The following is an 18,144-nucleotide window of genomic DNA, read 5'->3' as shown; positions in this document are numbered from 1 at the left end:
TGCGATTCCATTCCTAGGTGTACACTCAGAAGAAAGACAGCAGATGCTTGCGCACCCATGATCATAGCCGCCAACCTCCTTCAGAATAGCCCAAAGGCGGACATGTTCGTCGGCAGGCGAACGGATGAACAAAATTTGGTACGTACATACATTGGAATGGTAGCCCTAAAGAGGAAGAAACATAGATGACGCTTGCAGGACATTCTGTGAACTGAAACAAGCCGGTCACCAAAAGAAAAAGAATGGAATCGCTGGATGATTCCAGTTAACGACGTAGCTAGTCAACTGTGCAGAGACAGAAGACCATAGAATGGGTGGCTGCCAGGGAGTGGGGGAGAGGGAAATGGAGAGTCAGATGTGTAAATCGGTACAGAGTTTCAGTTTTGTAAGATGGAACGCGTTGTGGAGATAGGTCGCACACAATGCGAATAGACCTATTCTTAAATCGCTGTTGTTTTCTCCCGTCAGAATGTATAATTCAATGCCTGCGCCTTCATTTAGTGGACCTCTTTCGGTGCTCTTCTTTCAAGACAGGTGACCCCAAATTTGTATACTTTTTTCAGTAGCATCTTAATCTCCCTTTGTTCTCCCTTGAGAGCGGAATGGTTTGGGGGAAAAATATACCTGATACATACCAGAAAACAAGATGCTGGTGATTCTTCCCTGACGGCGTCTCTGCTTTGCTGACATCAAAATGGCGTCCGTTCTCTCTCTAAAAAAAACCAGTCCTCTTTGGCACTTTTCCTGCAGCTTTCTTGCGGTCCTCCTCACCAGCTAGGGAAAAATGCATTCTTACTATTATTATTATTGGAGAATTAAATGGCCTCAAGATAGGCAGACAGCCTATTTTCCTGAGCCGTTTCCTTTACAAACAGTCCCTTTAGGCTGGAAGGGGTGAGCGAACCCCAGCACTTTTTGTCTTCAGCTGTTAAGTACAAAATGGGATCTGAAATTTGAACAGTGACGTTTTCTTTAACCTGCTTCATTTAAAAGTATGATCCTGGGGGTACCTGGGTGGCTCAGTCAGTTAAGCGTCCAACTCTTGGTTTCAGCCCAGGTCATGATCTCCCAGTTCGTGAGTTCGAGCCCCACATCGGGCTTCGCACTGGCAGTGAGGAGCCTGCTTGGGATTCTCTCTCTCCTTCTCTCTCGACCCCTCCTCCACTCCTGCTCTGTCTCTCTCTCAAAATAAATAAACTATAAAAAAAATTAAAAATAAATAAATGAAAGTATGATCCCGTTTGTTAAAGGGATTTTCCTTAGCTGTGGAAAGACATGAATCCATGAAATGAAGCCATGTAGAATTTGTAGGCTACGTCGGGCACTTTGTAAGCCCCTAATAAATGTGAGCTATCTAAAACAGGGCAAAGGTTTAAAAATAAATAAATAAATAAATAAATAAATAAATAAATAAAAGTTTGCTGTTACTGTTTTTCTTATTTGTTGCCAACATTTCTCACTTGCTGCCTTTTGTCTTTTTGTTTGTTTGTTTAAGGTTTTTTTGTTTATTTATTCATTTCGAGAGAGAGAGACAGCACGAGCAGGGGAGGGGCAGAGAGAGAAAGGAGGAGAGCAAGAGAGCATCCCAAGCAGTTTCCGAACTGCCAACGCAGAGCCGGACATGGGACTCAATCCCTTGAACCGCAAGATCATGACCTGAGCCGAAACCAAGAGTCGGATGCCTAACTGACTGAGCCACCCAGGCGCCCCTGTCTTTTATTTTTCTTAATGGTGGCTTCTGAATTATTGGTCTTTCCTATATCAGTCCTTTCATTACTCATAACCACCCTTCGATCCTGAGACTTAATAAGTATTTATTCTCTTGCAGTTAAAAAAAAAAAAAAAAAGGAGAAATGAATCCAGACTGAAGGACTGGTTTGGATACTTAAATTCGTGTCCACTTTGCGTTCTCAAAATATCAGGGACAGATGTGTCCTGACAAATCATTTCTTTTACGCCCCCATTCTCTGACGAGGAAGTTGGCTTCAGAGGTGTCGTAAGTGATTCGGTTCAAAGTCTGACCCCGCAAGTTTTCACACTTGGGCTTCTGGAATCCCAGCTTGCTGTGCCGCTAATGTTGCCAACATTTTCATCAACAGCAACCCCTTCTGCACGTTTCCTTGTGGACCTAATTTTAGAAAAGTGTGGTCCGTCAAGCTGCATTTAGGTCATGACACATTTATCAATCAAAGGCTCTGCTCCGTGTGTGAGCTGATCCCGCTTGCCACGCTGAATGGATAGAATCCCAGCCCAAAGCCCCCAAATGCCACGCCATTTCTTTTAAAATGGCTGACAACTTGAAACTGTTGTTAGCTCCAGTTATTATTAGAGGGAACCACTAGAGGTCAGAGAAAACCGTGTCCGGGATGCGGTGCTTCTGTCCCACTACCCACCACAGGGGGGAACCCCAGGGACCTGTCTCTACAGCGGACACCCCATTGCCCCCTGAAGAGTGCTTGGTCCCATGGCCGACATTATCTAGACTTAACCAAGAGCAAGTTTATCTCTTCTGCCTACTCACGGAATCTGAGGTAACGTACTTCACTGCTTCAGTGGGATTTTGCACTTTTTAAAATTCTTCAGTTATTTAAATCTTTCCATCTGGCGACAAAGGCACCTTAATTTCATGCCATCGGATCCCTCATATCCAAATAAGTTTTGGAACTTTATGGAATACTGCAGGTTTTTTTTTTATATTGTATGCAGCTACCAGGGCCAAAAACCATAAAGATATTAAAATGGCATCCAAAAATAACATTATCTTTTATAACCCACTTTTTATACCATATGATTTTTTTAATGTTTATTTTTTTATTTAAAATTTTGGTTAATGTTTATTTTTTATTTTTATTTTTGAAAGAGAGAGAGGGAGAGAGTGCAAGGGAGACCAAGAATCCAAAGCGGGTTCTGCTCTGACGGCAGTGAGCCCGACGTAGGGGTCGAACTCACGAACCATGAGATCGTGACCTGAGCCGAAGTTGGACACTTAACCGACTGAGCCACCCAGGACCCCCTCCTTTTTTTCTCCTAGAAAATGTGATGAACTGATGGCTTTTCACTGACTTGATTTGTTTCGATTATTTGTAGTCATTAGTTATGTTTTGGTGATTGAAAGGTCACAAGTTAGCCAAAGCAATCCTTAAGCTGCCCATGTAGCCTTTGGACAAAAGTGGGCAAATTCTTTTAAGTGTCTTTGCTTTCTGGTAACAAGACATCCCGTACCCATCTTATACCTGCCCTGTCCCAGACGTGCAATCAGCTAGTTTCCTAAGCCCCAGTTCCCTTCAGTGGAAATTGATATTAGAGACCAAACTGAAAAGTCTTAATCCTATATTCAAACTATAATTAGGCCTCATTATTTTTTTTTAAATTTTTTTTTTTTTCAACGTTTATTTATTTTTGGGACAGAGAGAGACAGAGCATGAACGGGGGAGGGGCAGAGAGAGAGGGAGACACAGAATCGGAAACAGGCTCCAGGCTCTGAGCCATCAGCCCAGAGCCCGACGCGGGGCTCGAACTCACGGACCGCGAGATCGTGACCTGGCTGAAGTCGGACGCTTAACCGACTGCGCCACCCAGGCGCCCCAGGCCTCATTATTTTTATCATAGATGACTCATGTAATTGTCAGTCTGAAACTCTTGATTCATAACAAAGCTAACAGAATGATTTATTTTACTTGCCAATAAAAGAAATAGATCCACAATAGTGATGCCAGAATTAATGCTTATGATACCACTGCTAAATGAAATGCGAATTTGTATTTGTACTTGCCTGTGTCCTTAAGGCACAGTGAAATTACTTGGCTTTATTACTCTGAAATAATCCCTCAGTCTGTGGGTTGTGGAAGTTCTGTCCAAATGTTTCAGTTCGTTTTCAGTTTGAAGGGGTCAGAGTTTGACAGTTCTGAGCTCTTTATAAATTTTTTCTAAAATGTTTTAATGTTTGTTTTTGTGAGAGAGGGAGACATAGCATGAGTGGGGGAGGGAGAGAGAGAGAGAGAGAGAGAGAGAGAGAGGAAAACACGGAATCTGAAGCAGGATCCAGGCTCCCAGGCGTCAGCACGAAGCCCGATGAGGGGCTCAAACTCACAAACTGTGAGATCATGACCTGAGCCGAAATCGGCCGCTTAACCAACTGAGCCACCCAGGCACCCTGACAATTCCGAGCTCTTTATATTTTAGCTTCTGCTTTCCACTTGGGGCTGTCTTCAGCCACTGACAAAAGAATTAGTTTTATTGGTTCACATCATGAAGATAAATAATAATACCTCAACAGTTGAATCTTCGTAGTACAAAATGAGAATTTCATTTAAATCACTGTCTGGATCACCTACAATGACTCATTGCACAGTTATATGTGCAAGATTTATGTATGTGCAATCTGAACAAGGCTGGACAGACCTAGTCAGACTTCCTCTATTCAATCTCTCTTAATATATTTAGAAGCCACAGCTCCCTGACTCCAATCAGACTTCTATTGTACTAAATCCTATCCTAACATGAGAGCTTTTCGGTTATCTGCCTCCTCCCCCGACCCCTGGCCCAGCCAGCTTTTCTTCTGTCAGTCATATATGATTCCAATCCCTTCCAATCAATATATCGTGTGTTCTAAGTATTGTCACATCAAACCACAGGTCTAAATAATGCTTCATTTAGTTTTACAATATATATAAGCCAAGATAGTTTTCTATATTGCTGTTTTCTAAATACAGTACCATTTATTAAGACATCTTAATCTACCTCCAAGAAAAATACACACACACACACACACACACACACACACACACAGTGGAATATACATATGTATTAGAATGGCATACTATTGGGAGAATATATACCAATTCAGGTTTTTCAGGTTTTGTCAGAAATATTCTTTTAACTCATAAGGTCATAATTCTGACCTTATTTTTCTACACATATGTTTTTCTTCTTTTCCTTTTAATTTTCATTCCAGCTAACAGACAGTACACATACACTTTTCTATTGTCAATAGTATTAAGTGCGAATGGCTCAGTAGTGTTCCAAATCTTCAGTGGCTTTTGGATAAAAACAACCAAATAAGACACAATTCCATTATAGTGTTGAAGAGTTATTTCAGATGTTACGTATGTCACTTTAAAGCTTTAGCCACAGGTGACTTCTGACTCTGGTTCTGATGGAGAACGATGCAGTAGGCTCTCTCTCCGTCTAGATCGTACAGATGTAAATCTGTGCACACACCAATAAAAATCGTATTCTATAGTGGTACCAAGGAGTGGTGGGTGCAGGCAGGCCTTGGCCAGTGGCATTCCGGACAGGGGCAAGCCTGTCCTAGGTGGGTAGCCACCGAAGCCTCCATTCCTGAACCAGCCACTGAGCTGAATGCGGGCGGGCAGCGTGGGCTTCCCGGACCATTGTGCATAGTCGTGCATTCCAGAGCCGTGCGAGAGCTCCAGCCAAAGGTGCTCCCACACGCTGGTGCTGGGCTGCCAGTCCAGGTACTGACAAGATCAAAGCCTCTGGCTCCTTGACAGTGACCGGAGTCCGGGACCAACCAAAGCTGAACTCCATCTCATTGCAGCCGCAGTCCAGCCCGGCCCCCTGCTCCGCTAACTCCTGGTGGGCTCCCCATGGCCAGCCCCTCACAGCGCCAGACCGGAAAACACTTGGTCTCTCCAGGAAAGAGAAAACAAAATTTCAGGAAACTCTTCAGTATTCAAGAAAAACAATTTATGGAAGACCTTTGTTTTATGATTGTACCGAATTTTAGCTGTAATACCCTTTAACTGCAATCCCGTGTTTCCACTGAATTTGCCTGAAGTGTTTGCTCTTTACCTTTGGTGCAGAAATAAAATACGTCATATGCCTTAAATTCCCAATTGTGCATGCAGTGGGATCTGGACAATAACCACAGATACATTTTTTTTTTAAGAAAATACTTTAAAATATGAATGCAGACGTTTAATTTCCCCTCTCTATTATGCCATCTATTTTGATCACCTTTTGAACGGAAAGAGATTTAATATAGAAGACCTCAAATTAAAATTAATATTTAAAAAATATTTTTATATTTATATCGTAAATATTTTATGTATTTACAGCAACATATCCAAATCATTCTTAAACGTATCGTGCATTTTAATAGTATTAAAATGTTAATGAAATTAGGGCACCTAGGTGGCTCAGACCATTAAGCATCCAACTTCGGTTCAGGTCATGATCTCAGGGTTGATGAGTTCGAGACCCACATCTTCTCTGTGCTGACAGGTTGGAGCCTGGAGCCTGCTTCAGATTCCGTGTCTCCCTCTCGCTCTGCCCCTCCCCTGCTTACACTCTGTCCTTCTCTCTCTCAAAACGAAACCTTAAAAAATGTGTTGTAATTTTTTAAATCATAAACTATTAATGAAATTGACAACCCATATTACTCTCTACTTAACGTGTAGCTTGCAAGAATTAAAAGATATCTACCCGCATAAGACAGTATGGCGTCCCTAGAAGGTTAAGATTCACCAGGAATGCAGAGATGCATACCTGCCCGTGATATTGCTGAAAACCTCATTTTAATGACTGCGTCACGTGACGCCATAGGCTTGCACCAGAATTTAGCCTGCCCAACCCCGTTGGTGTGCTTCGCTTCGTCACCGTGAATCAGACTGAGATTAACCACCGTGGACTCACTGAGCTTTGCGTTTCTGACTATATCCTTACGACAGGTGCCTAGACAGGTGTGGCCGTGTGTTCAGGACTCTTGGTGAGAATTTTCTGGTCGCCTTCCCAAAAGCTGGTCACCAGCGTGCATCCCTTGAACACCGTACCATCGTATCACCACCGTCTCACCACGCCCTCAGCGGCACTGGGTATAATCTTTACTTCTATTATTATCACCTCTGCCACTTTGAACGTGGCAAGTGAAGCCTCGTTATTTGGGTTTCACTTATTTCGCTGCGGCTGCGGCTGAACGCGTTTTGTACGTTCACCGCGCGCCCAGCTTTCGGGGTCTCCCCCCTCCCCGCCCCCGACCCCGCTTTGGCCGCCAGGTAGGCGGGTGGGGCCGAGCGCGCAATTCCGGGCCCCGCGGCCAGGGGGCGCTGCCACCCAAGTCCCCCACGCCTGCCTCCCCGCCCCGTCCGGGCTGGGGCGGGCGGCGGGGGCGCAGGCGCGGGCGGGGCGCAAAGGTCGGGCGTCTTCCAGCCCTGACCTTCGCCGGAGGGCCCCGCGGCAGCATGACGGTGGGAGCCAGGCTGCGAAGCAAGGCGGCGAGAGGCCTCCCGCGCCGCGGGCCCCGGGGGCGAGCGCGGACGGAGGGGGACGAGGAGGCGGCCGCCCTCCTGGAGCAGCCGGAGCGCGGGGACGAGGCGGCGAGCTGCGCGAACGCGGGGCGCCCGGGCGCCCGGGGCGCGCGCAAGGTGCACCTGGCCGTCCTCCCCGAGCGCTACGAGCCGCTGGAGGAGCCGGCGCCGGGAGAGAAGCCCAAGAGGAGGTACCGGCAGAAGCTGAAGAAGTACGGCAAGGTAGGGCCCGCGGGGTCGGGGTGCGGGCGGTCCGGGCCCCGGCTTCCCGAGCGATCGATCGCCGCGAGGGTGGGGATCGGGTCCCCACCGTCCGGCTGCGCTCAGCCTCTCCGGGCTGCCGCTGAGTCCCCTCGCCAATAGTCGCTACTAGAGCACCAGAAAGTGTTCCGCCTGTCGTCCGGGAGGTGAGGGAAAAGGAAGTCGCAAGTAATGACAGAGGCCAAACCAGGGCTTTCGGGGAGCACCGATGCATCCGCTCCTCTGGGGCTGGCGGGTTGGTAACATTTCCAGAAGGTGCCAACATTCCCGGTGGCTCTGATCCCCGGGAGGCTTAACCTCCCTTGTCCAGTTGGTGGGACAGAATTCCCGATTTTACAGATGGGGACTACTGAGGCATTAGCGTGGTTAGGGGACTTGTAGAAGGCGACCCAGCTGGAAAGTAGGGAGTTGGGGGCCAGTTCATCTGTTCTCTGCCAACAGTCCTCGCCAGGGTGTCCCTCCAGCTGAGAGCTGTTTGGGTTATGACCCCCATATATTCCCACGGTTATTTCCAGGGCCTGGGAGCTCAACAGATAGGTACACAGGCACTTGTTGGATCTCCTTTTCTCTTCTCCCAGTCGTCTGTGGGTGTATTCTGGGGCCTGCAGACATGCCTTTTGCCTTGGGTGGGGGCAGGGGAGGAGGAAGGGGTGAGACAGAGAGGGGGAGAGCGAGAGAATAGGAATATGGGATAAAATGACAGTGTCCTCAGAGGTCAGAGCCTGAGGTGCCCAAGTGCCTCTGCCTGGAATCACTTGCAGCTGCTGCTGAGTCCGCTCCCTGGGGCAGGACAGGGCCACACAGAAGACTGTCGCAGAACTCATGGTGTCCTGGCCGAAGGCGCCATCTGCTTTTTACTGCCTCATTATCTGTGTCATCCAGTGGCCTCTTATCATATCTAAAGCCATCCAGTCTCCACTCCTAGGAACTTCGGTTTATTATCCCCTGTAAAAAGCAGTCAGCAGCTTTGGGGACAGTGCACGAGCAGCCAGTGGTACAGGTTTATTACTAAAAACTGTCAAGTCGGGACTTTCCAGCTCAGAGTCGCGCTAGGACTCCTCGTGCTCTTCCTGGTCTCAGTGGAGGACAAGGAAGCAAGCCATCATTTGCCTCAGCTGGTGAAGTGGTAATGTGGACAGCTCGGGTCACAGGGTGGCCCTTGGAGGTGGTTTCTGGGAGCTCGCCACGTGCAGGGATTGTGCTAACCACTGGAGATGCAAAAATAGATACAGAGCAGTCCTGCCCCAGTGAAGTCCACGCTTCCCGGGGAGATCCTGGCATAGTTGGGGCACCGCCATGGAGCCGCATGGTACAGAGTCCTCAGGAGGTTGGAAAGCTCAGGCCGTTTTCTTTTTTTTTTTTTTTAAGTGTTTGTTTATTTTTGAGAGAGACAGAGCACTAGTGGGGGAGGGGCAGAGAGAGAGAGGGAGACACAGAATCCGAAGTAAACGCCAGGCTCCGAGCCTGATGCGGGGCTCGGACTCGAGAATGGTGAGATCATGACCCGGGGGGAGGTTTTATTTTAAAAAAATTAAAAAAAAAAAAAAAAAAAGGTGAGAGGTTGCATTGGGGGTGCTTGGGTGGCTCAGTCAGTTGAGTATCTGTTGGTTTCAGCTCAAGTCATGATCTACAAGCTCCACATCAGGCTCTGCGTGGACAGCGTGGTCATCAGGCAGCTAGGAGAGGGTCAGAAAGAGGAAGTGTCGGTCGTGGAATAACCTTCAGCTCAAGAGGGAGAAAAATGTCCTCATGCTCTAGGTAGCAAGCAGGTAAGGACAGGGGCATTGGAGCCAGACTGCCAGGCTCAAGCCCCTGCCCCCACCACCTGTTGGTGGCTATGCCCACCTCTTTGCCTCAGTTTCCTCATCTGTAACATGGGATAAGACTAGGGTCGTAGCAAGGAGTAAATGAGTTTGTCCACGCAAAGATCTCCGAGCACTCCTGGCGTGTGGAAGGGCTGTTGTGACTGTTGGCTGTTATTTCAGGGGGTGAAGGAGAGACCCCGTGTGACTGTTTCTTTCCTGATTATGTTTATGCTCCTTTTTATGTTTATTTATTTATTTTTGAGGGAGAGAGAGAGAGAGATCATGAGCAGTGGGAGAGGCAGAGAGAGAGGGAGAGAGAGAATCCCAAGCAGGCTTCACAGCCTCAGCCAGGAGCCTGATGCGGGGCTCAAACTTACAAACTGCGAGATCATGACCTGAGCCAAAACCAAGAGTCGGCTGCTTGACTGACTGAGCCACCCAAATGCTCCAGCTTTTATTGCTTTTTAATGTTCCTTTATTTTTGAGAGACAGAGGGAGACCGAGGATCCTAAGCGGGCTCTGCACTGACAGCAGAGAGCCCGACGCGGGGCTCAAACTCAAGAACCGTGAGATCATGACCTGAGCCGAAGCCTGACGCTTAACCGCCTGAGAAACCCTGGCGCCCCTCTGGTTAGGTTTTAATGAGCTGTAACCCAGAAAAAACCTCAGTCTGTAGCTGATTGCCCACCTCAGCTTTGTGCCTGCGTCCTGACCACATTTCAAAACTGAAGGCTTGGTCTTTATATTCAGGGAGAAATGATCTTTGTGGGCAGCTAGGTTTTGTTTGTTTGTTTGTTTGTTTAACTAGAAGTGCGCAGGGAATCCCTGTCTTCCCTGGGGGTTAGTTGAATACCAGAGAATCCCCAAAAGCCTGGCATCCTATGATAGCCCTAACAGATTACCACCAGCGCCGTGGTTTAGGTCATAGCACAAATTGTGCGGGTCTGGAGGCCAGGAGCCTGAAATCAGTCTCACTGCGCCGAAGTCTGCACGCTGGGCCCCGTGGGGCCTGCAGGGAAAAACCAGGCTCTTTGCTCGTTCTAGCTTCCAAAGCTTCCACATCCTCCATCACAGCCAGCACTGCATCGTCCGCAAATCTCTCCCTCTCCCTCTGCCTCTGTCATTACATTGCTTTCCGTCTGACCCCTCCTGTGTCCCTCTTGTAAGGACTGTTGTCTTTCTTCGGATCCTTTTAAATATATGGGGTTTCTTAAAAGGATTGGGCCCACTTGGATAATCCAGGACCACCTCCCCATCTCAAGACCCTTAATTTAATCACATCTGCGGGGGGTGCCTGGGTGGCTCAGTTGGTTATGCAGCCGACGACAGTCAGGTCATGATCTCGCGGTTTATGGGTTCAAGCCCCGCGTTGGGTTCTGTGCTGACAGCTTAGAGCCTGGAGCCTGGTTCAGATTCTGTGTTTCCCTCTCTCTGCTCATGCTCTCTCTCTCTCTCTCTCTCTCTCTCTCTCTCTCTCTCTCTCAAAAATAAACATTAAAAAAATTTTTTTAATCACATCTGCAAAGTCCCTTTTGACACATAAGGGCCACATAGGCACAGATTCTTGGAATTGGGGGGCGTTATTCAGCCTGCCACACTGCCCTGTGCTCCCCCATGTCTCAACGCTTCTCTGGAGAGATTATTTGGGTTGAAAACTTGACTCAGGTCAAAGAGTTCAAAACGTCCCTCACATGACTGGTGTTTAATCAACTGGTCGTTAATAGGTATTTTACATTTCTCTGTATCACTTTCCTCCAATCTGCTCTGACAGTGTTCCAGCTAATGAGCTATTTTAGTAGCTTTTTTCTAAAAAATTTTTTAATGTTTATTTTTGAGAGAGAAGGAAACAGAGTGCGAGCAGGAGAGGGGCAGAGGGAGAGGGAGACACAGAATCCGAAGCAGGCTCCAGGCTCTGAGCTGTTAGCACAGAGCCCGACACGGGGCTTGAATTCATGAACCATGAGATAGATCATGACCTGAGCCGAAGTCGGACGCTCAACTGACTGAGCCACCCAGGTGCCCCTTGGTGACTTTTTTCTAAATTAGAAAAATGATGTGCCAGGCAATTTTTGAAAGTAGCAGCCTGAGGAAAATGGATGCGCAGATACCAAAAATGTCAAGTTTAATGCAGGCCATCCGTGATTCTGGTGGCATTGCTTACAGAGGACTGTTACACTTGCTCCCAGAGAACAGTCGCCTTTGTTATTGTTATCTCAAGGAGGCAAGTAAAATTCTCCCACCGAATCTTACTACTCAATAACAGAGATGGCTCTCTTAGCAACATCACGTCACCCCCCGCCCCACGCATGCACCCTGATGTCTCAGTGAGAAGTCCGCAGGGCAGTATGCCAGGAATCCGTGTCTAGAGAAGCCATGGATGTTACCCGAATATCTCCCAGGGCTCCTCATTTAGCCTGAGAGTTTCCGAAAGAAAGACCCAGGCCCTTTCCGGGTGCTGGGGATACAGTAATGAGCACCAGAAAGTCCCTTCATCGGGGAGAGAGGGAGAGTCAGCCTACCAGATCGGCAGAGTAGGTTTGCTGGGCGGTGTTGGAAGTGAGGTTTGGGATTGAGATCAGGGATTTTAAGGGAAACCAGGAGTTTTAGGTGCTTACTGGAGTTGGAAAAGTCAGGGGGCCAGAAGACAAGGCGTGTGGTGGGGTCTAGGTCACCTCCATGGATGTTGACATCATCCAGAATGATGAGGGAAGCTGGGAGAGGTTTGGGGATGGGGGGCGGGGGTAACAGCACATCAGGATTAGTGGGTGGTAGCCGGCTGCATTTTTCCTGTTGCGATTCCTTTTGAATCCCTTGATGGCCCCTGTCTAGCACCAGGCCTTGCAGAAAAAGAGTGGGTAGCAAGAAAGCCTGTTGTCATCCTACCCTCAAGGAGTTGTTGGGGTTTTTTTAATGTTTATTTATTATTTTTGAGAGAGAGAGAGCGAGAGCGAGCACGTGCCCATAAGTGCAAGTGGGGGAGGGGCAGAGAGAGAGACACAGAATCGGAAGCCGGCTCCGGGCTCCGAGCTGTCAGCACAGAGGCCGACCCGGGGCTCAAAGCCACAGACCTCGAGATCATGACCTGAGCCAAAGTCCAGATGCTTAATGGACTGATGCACCTCAAGGAATTTATAATTGCACTGAGGGATGCAGCAATCCGAGAACAGCAGGAGTCTTTAGACACAAAGGTGTGGGTTGTGCCCTGGAGGGAGGGAGGACCGAGTGGGCTTTCAGATTTGGCGGGTGAAGGAAGAGTTGACCCAGCCTTCAGATGATGCTTGGCTGGAACAAAGAAGAGTGGACTTTGGTTTAAAAAAAAAAAAAACAAAGAGCACCTGGGTGGCTCGTTCAGTGGAGCATCCACTTCCCGATTTTGGCCACAGGTCATGGTCTCACACTTCGGGAGATCGAGCCCCACGTGGGGCTCTGTGTTGATAGCGTGGGTGTGCTCCCTCTCTCAAAACAAATCACCACAGGGGAGAAATGAAACAAAGATAAATAAAAAATAGAACAAAACCAGGGGTGCCTGGCTGGCTCAGTGAGTAGAGCATGTGACTCTTGATCTCAGAGTTCAAGCCCCACATTGGGTGTGGAGCCTACTTTGAAAAAAAAGAGGAGGGGCGCCTGGGTGGCTCAGTTGGTTAAACGTCTGACTTCGGCTCAGGTCATGTTCTCACGGTCCATGAGTTCGAGCCCCGCGGCGGGCTCTGTGCTGACAGCTCAGAGCCTGGAGCCCGTTTCAGATTCTGTGTCTCCCTCTCTCTCTGCCCCTCCCCTGTTCATGCTCTGTCTCTCTCTGTCTCAAAAATAAATAAACGTTAAAAAAAAATTTTTTTTTTAAAAAAAAGAAAAAAAAAGAGGAAAGAAAACCGGTCTGGTCTTAGAACTAGCAGCCTGCCTCCTGTTCCCAAGATGTCTGAATCAGCTGGAAACACACATCGCCTTGAACTGCTTTGCTGGATGATGACGTCTGTTCTGAGTCCCTACCTGTTCTTCTGTGGGGGGCGGAGGTGGAGACGCGGTCACTTGCTAATCTGCCCTGAGGGAAAGAGGCACCATGATCCTTTGCGCGGGTCACCGTTGTGTGTGAGGGATTACGAGGTGCCTAACCCAGCCCCTTTGCTTTTCTCTTCTCTTCTTAAAAATAGAATGTTGGGAAGGTCATCACCAAAGGGTGCCGCTACATTGTCATCGGCCTGCAGGGCTTCGCCGCGGCCTACTCCGCCCCATTCGGGGTAGCCACCAGCGTGGTCTCGTTCGTCCGCTAGTGGGCGCCGCGGGGACCGACGCGCTGGAGAAAGGATGGACGCTCTCCTGCTCCGGGAGCCTGTGAATCCGGGACCATTTCAGACCCGAACCCGCAAAATCCCTGGGGGAAGACAACGGCTTTCTTTGTTGAATTGGATGACTGCTGTGAATGGAACATCCCTGCCCATCTGCTGAGCTTCTCATGACTCTAGGACACGGGTGGCTCCGACGGACGATCCCGCAGAGTGAGGCCCGTGTTCGGTTTGGGGTTATGGTTTGCCCTCGGTTCCCAGGACAGCAGAGGCACTGTCTGGCTGTCTGTGCCCCATCTCCTTCCTCCACCCCTTTGTCACCAAGAAGCAAGGAAGGAAAATCTCCGTGAAGGTCGTGATGCTTCTAAGACTGTTGATGAGACGGGTGGCTGTTTAAAGTAGATAAAGCTTGTGATTCCCACCCTCCTGTGACACCAGCACGCAGCCGCTGCTGATGAGGCAAGGAGGGAGTCCCAAGTGCACATACAGGCTGGGTTGCACAGGTCGCTGGAGGGAGTGCCCGCGTTGTGCCCGGGCCAGCCCAGTGTGGCTGCGTGTTTGTTGCTGCACGCCTGTGGCCGGCTGACGGTGGGCGTCCTGACTCCGCTGCTGGGCACCGTCGCCTGCTCCCCACGGCTGTCCGTGCCTCTGTGCCAAGCCACCGAGGGCACTTTGTCTCGGGAGAGAAGGAGACGCTAGGCCTGGCAGGGGAAGTGTGCGATTTAGAGGAGGAGCCAGGAAGTAGGAGACGGGTGTGTTGGAGGTAGACAAAGAAAGATGGTGCACAGGAGAAGTGGCAGGATGGGGGCCGGGTCTGGTGTACCGGTGCTGGGAAATCTTAGGTGGGCTGGGCTTCCAGCTCTGGGTAGGGACCAGGGAGGCTGGGCGGCTGGAGGTGCCATGGCTGGCGCTGAAAAACCCTCTGAGGCCCATGAGCTCTCACCGGCTGCCCATGTAGCATCCTTGTCGTTTGCTGCCAAGTTTGTCCCCAGGACAACCACGGACTGCCATTGGACCGTTGGCCGGGGAGGTGAAAGGAGAGGAGGCTCCTCTTCCCATACCCCTCGTGATGGGCCACTGTGCCACCTGTTTCCAGAACATCCAGAGGTCCGAAGTGATGGCTGCTGATCAGTCTGTGGAATGGGTGTTAACACCTGCCTGTGGCCCCGACAAGTTTCCCAGACTCCGCAAAGGAGGTCTCCGGGTTCATGCCTCGCCGGTCAAGCCGACGAGGTGGCCCCCGGAAGTGAAGAAGGTGGGCAGACAGACGGGGACAGAAAAAGGAATGGGTGGAGGAGGAAGTTGTAGCTGGACTCAGCCTCACGTTCTGGAAACCCACGTTGCAGATGAACTTGGATCCGGTTCCTGGACCATTAGTATTTGTGAGGAAAAGAGAAAACAGACAGTCTTGTTTTAACTCAAATGAGGAAAGTTGATAATGGCACATTTTCACACATGTAAGATAAATATAGCTTGCCTGGTCACGCTGGGACTGGGGGGAGAGACGTGGTTTAGTGGGAGAGCCAGGCGGGCCTGTCCGGCCCACCAGTGACAGAAGGGGGACGGGAGGAAGCAGCCTGCCGTGAACTTGAAGGATGCCCCTCCCCAGGGGGCGGGGGTGGGGGGGCTGAGAAGCTCACTGAGTCCCCTGGGGGGATGGAAGTGTGACCCAGAAAAGGACCAGAGCTGCCAGGGCCTGTCCAGTGAAGACCTTCCCTACCCCACTCCCAAACTGGAGACACGGGATCAGACCAGACACATTTGACCCTGAAACTCCTACAGTCTGGTTAAGAATTAACCCAGAAATTTCTTAAGGCGGAACCTCGCAGGGATTGTCCTGGGAGCCAGATTCGTGTGTACAGAAGATGAACTTCTCCAAGCCGCTCAGCGTCCCCGGCGAGTGTTCACCTCCCCGGCCACCGGGCACCCGTGTGGCAGATCCCCCTATCACCTGTTCTCTGTCCTCAGCTTTGTTTTTTTAACTTCGGGGTCCACGCCCTACTGGGAATTGAGTTTTAGAGCTTTGCTTTTACACGCTTGAAAGAGGCTTCTTTTGTACCCTTTTCATGCCCTGTTATGTAAATAAAACCCTCAGTTTGTGTAATGTTTCTGTGTGTAACGAGTTTTTCTCCCCCCTCACTTTCTGGCCTTGCCCCGGGGAGACTCCCCCAGCCTCCCGCCAAGGCTAACTTGTGCAGCAGGTGAGGGCCAGTCAGGCAGCACAAGGAGCCTAGTGCCCCTCCAAGGCCCAAGGGGAGGGAGAGGGTCCCTATTCGCCAGAACTCTGCTTGGGTGTTAAGGGGAGGGGGGAGGGGGGGAGGGGGGGAGGCAGGGGGTTGTCTAGAAACCCAGCAGGAAAGGTTTCCAGCTCACGTGTTTGTTATAAGTGAACATTTCCAGAACCTCCCATTGTTCAAAACCAGCCTTTGTGCTCCAGAGCCAAAACATGTAACTCGAAGATAGAGGCTGGGTATGAAAAAGGAAGGTGGTTTCTTACTTTGCCAGGCAGAGGAGGCTGCAGCCAACCAGTGCCCCCAGGACTGCAAGCACCCCCCGCCCCCACCCACCCAGGGTAAAGGGCTGAGGAGTTTGAGAGGAAAATATAGGACCTGTATTTGCTGAGAAACATTTTACTCACTAGATTACCTCTGTATTATAAAAGGATAGAACTCGGGGTGCCTGGGTGGCTCAGTCAGTTAAGCATCCAACTTCCGGCTCGGGTCATGATCTCACTGTTCGTGGGTTCGAGCCCCTCTGTGCTGATAGCTCAGAGCCCGGAGCCTGCTTCAGATTCTGTGTCTCCCTCTCTCTGTGCCCCTGCCCTGCTCATGCTCTCTCTCTCTCTCTCTCAAAAATAAACAAACATTAAAAAAAAAATAAAAGATACACTCAGGAGCAGCTGGACGGAAGCGATGCGTAGGGCAAGGTACGGGCACAGAGCTCCCATGCCTCTCCAAACGCCTCTCTCCGCAGATCTCCGTGTGCTCCCAACCTGTAAGATCTCCGAACCCTGTTTTCACGGAGTCTTCTTTACATAGGATAATTGATTAAATCATTAGCAATTAGTAACAATTCAATCTGCATCCCCTTTCCTCTCCTGGGAGTCTGGAGGGAAGTGGAAAGTTCCAACCACGTAATCTTCGGGCAACCTGCCCAAAACCTCAGGTTACCTGGGGGGCTTCCTCATTAGCATAACAAAAGACACCTTGCCTGCTCTCCAGATTCCAGAAGGCGGGGCACCTGGGTGGCTCAGTCGGTAGAGCGGCTGACCCTTGCTATTGGCTCAGGTCATGATCTCACGTTTCGTGGGTTCAAGCCCCGCGCCTGGCTCCCGCGCTGACTGTGCAGAGCCTGCTTGGGATTCATTCTCTCGCTTCCTCTGTCAAAATGAATAAATAAACTTAAAAAAAAAAAAAAAATTCCAGAAGGGTTTTAGGAGCTTGTGTCCAGAACAAGGACTAAGACCAACTCTAGATTTATTATAAGGCACCGCATTACAGGAAGGTAAAGAGAACCGGAGTGGTTCTGGGTAGGGGAGCCCTTGGATCATCAGGCGGTTCGGAGGTCATGTGTGGCAACCTGCTGTTGGGCATAGAGCAAAGCTGGAAGTGGGGGACCTTGATGTCTTCAGCCACTTCCGAATCACCCTGCTGTGCTTCTGCCCAGCACATGCTCTTTGTCGGACAGTCTCCAAGTGACATGTGTCACCAAGAAGCAGCCAGAAGCAAAACTGGAGCTCAGGCCTCCTGTGCCTTCCCCGGGGCCTCCTGGGCATGGCGGTGCCCTCAGCAGAAGATGGCCGTGGGGCTGGGAGAGCCTCACAGGAGTTTTAGACTCAGGCAGCTGCTGTTTTGGAGTTTGTACCTACGATGTCGTCCCGCCCCCAATCCCCGCTCCTGACTCTGCAGGACTGACCAACTGAATTTAACTTTGTGACGCCATCCCCCCCCCCCAAATGTTTTGAAAACTGTATAGATCTTCCTGTAAATTAATTTTAAAATACAAATGATGTTCAGAATTAAAGGGGTCAAATGCCCTCCGCATCTTGGAAAGGATGTCTTTGAGAGATTCTGTGGTTTGGCCAAACGCCTGAGAAAAACGATCTCAAACTCCCTCAACCGTTCATGGGGAAACGTGGGAAAAAATCATAATACGTGGGATTTTTTTTTTTCTTTTTCCTTTTTAGGAGGCGAGGTTTTTGAACCAAACCACCCCCGTGACCTTCATAGCCAAGGGGAAAGGAGATATCCTCAGATTTTCTGGAAGGCTCAGGGCCAGAGCCCCCTAGGCGCGAGAGCCACAAAGGGCAGGGCCTGGAGGAGGAAGAAAGGGCAGAACAGAGATTTGGTTGCTGGACGCACTAGGCAGGATCTCCCCGGAGAGGGTGCCCAGCACCTTCCAGTCTGCAACTCCATCTAGGACACAAATTAGGGTCAGAACTCAACACCTCCAGGGCTGGCTCTGCTGGTTTTTGGGTTTTTTTTTGGTTTTTTTTTTTACAGGCGTTTCTCAGGTGATTTGCTTGCATAA

The 18,144-nt window shown here is 49.7% G+C and overlaps 1 protein-coding gene across 1 annotated transcript; it reads left to right on the top strand.

Moving 5' to 3' along the window:
• Nucleotides 1-7,088: 7,088 nt before the first annotated feature.
• CC3H1orf115 (chromosome C3 C1orf115 homolog) lies at nt 7,089-15,718 on the top strand. Its single transcript, XM_045455720.1, has 2 exons — nt 7,089-7,490; nt 13,483-15,718. The coding sequence occupies exons 1-2, from the start codon at nt 7,203-7,205 to the stop codon at nt 13,600-13,602; spliced, it is 408 nt and encodes a 135-aa protein (XP_045311676.1). The 5' UTR covers nt 7,089-7,202; the 3' UTR covers nt 13,603-15,718.
• Nucleotides 15,719-18,144: the final 2,426 nt, after the last annotated feature.

The sequence above is a fragment of the Leopardus geoffroyi genome, chromosome C3 (genome assembly GCF_018350155.1).
Source record: "Leopardus geoffroyi isolate Oge1 chromosome C3, O.geoffroyi_Oge1_pat1.0, whole genome shotgun sequence".
NCBI lineage: Eukaryota > Metazoa > Chordata > Mammalia > Carnivora > Felidae > Leopardus > Leopardus geoffroyi.
The sequence above is the reverse complement of the archived record's forward strand: the minus strand, read 5'-3'. Positions and strand labels throughout refer to the sequence as shown.

What these genes read in the sequence shown, in the direction of transcription:
- CC3H1orf115 (XM_045455720.1), top strand. Translation starts at nt 7,203, where the DNA reads ATGACGGTGGGAGCCAGGCTGCGAAGCAAGGCGGCGAGAGGCCTCCCG. An exon ending in AGCTGAAGAAGTACGGCAAG is followed by an intron (nt 7,491 to 13,482) that starts GTAGGGCCCGCG and finishes TCTTAAAAATAG; the next exon opens with AATGTTGGGAAGGTCATCAC.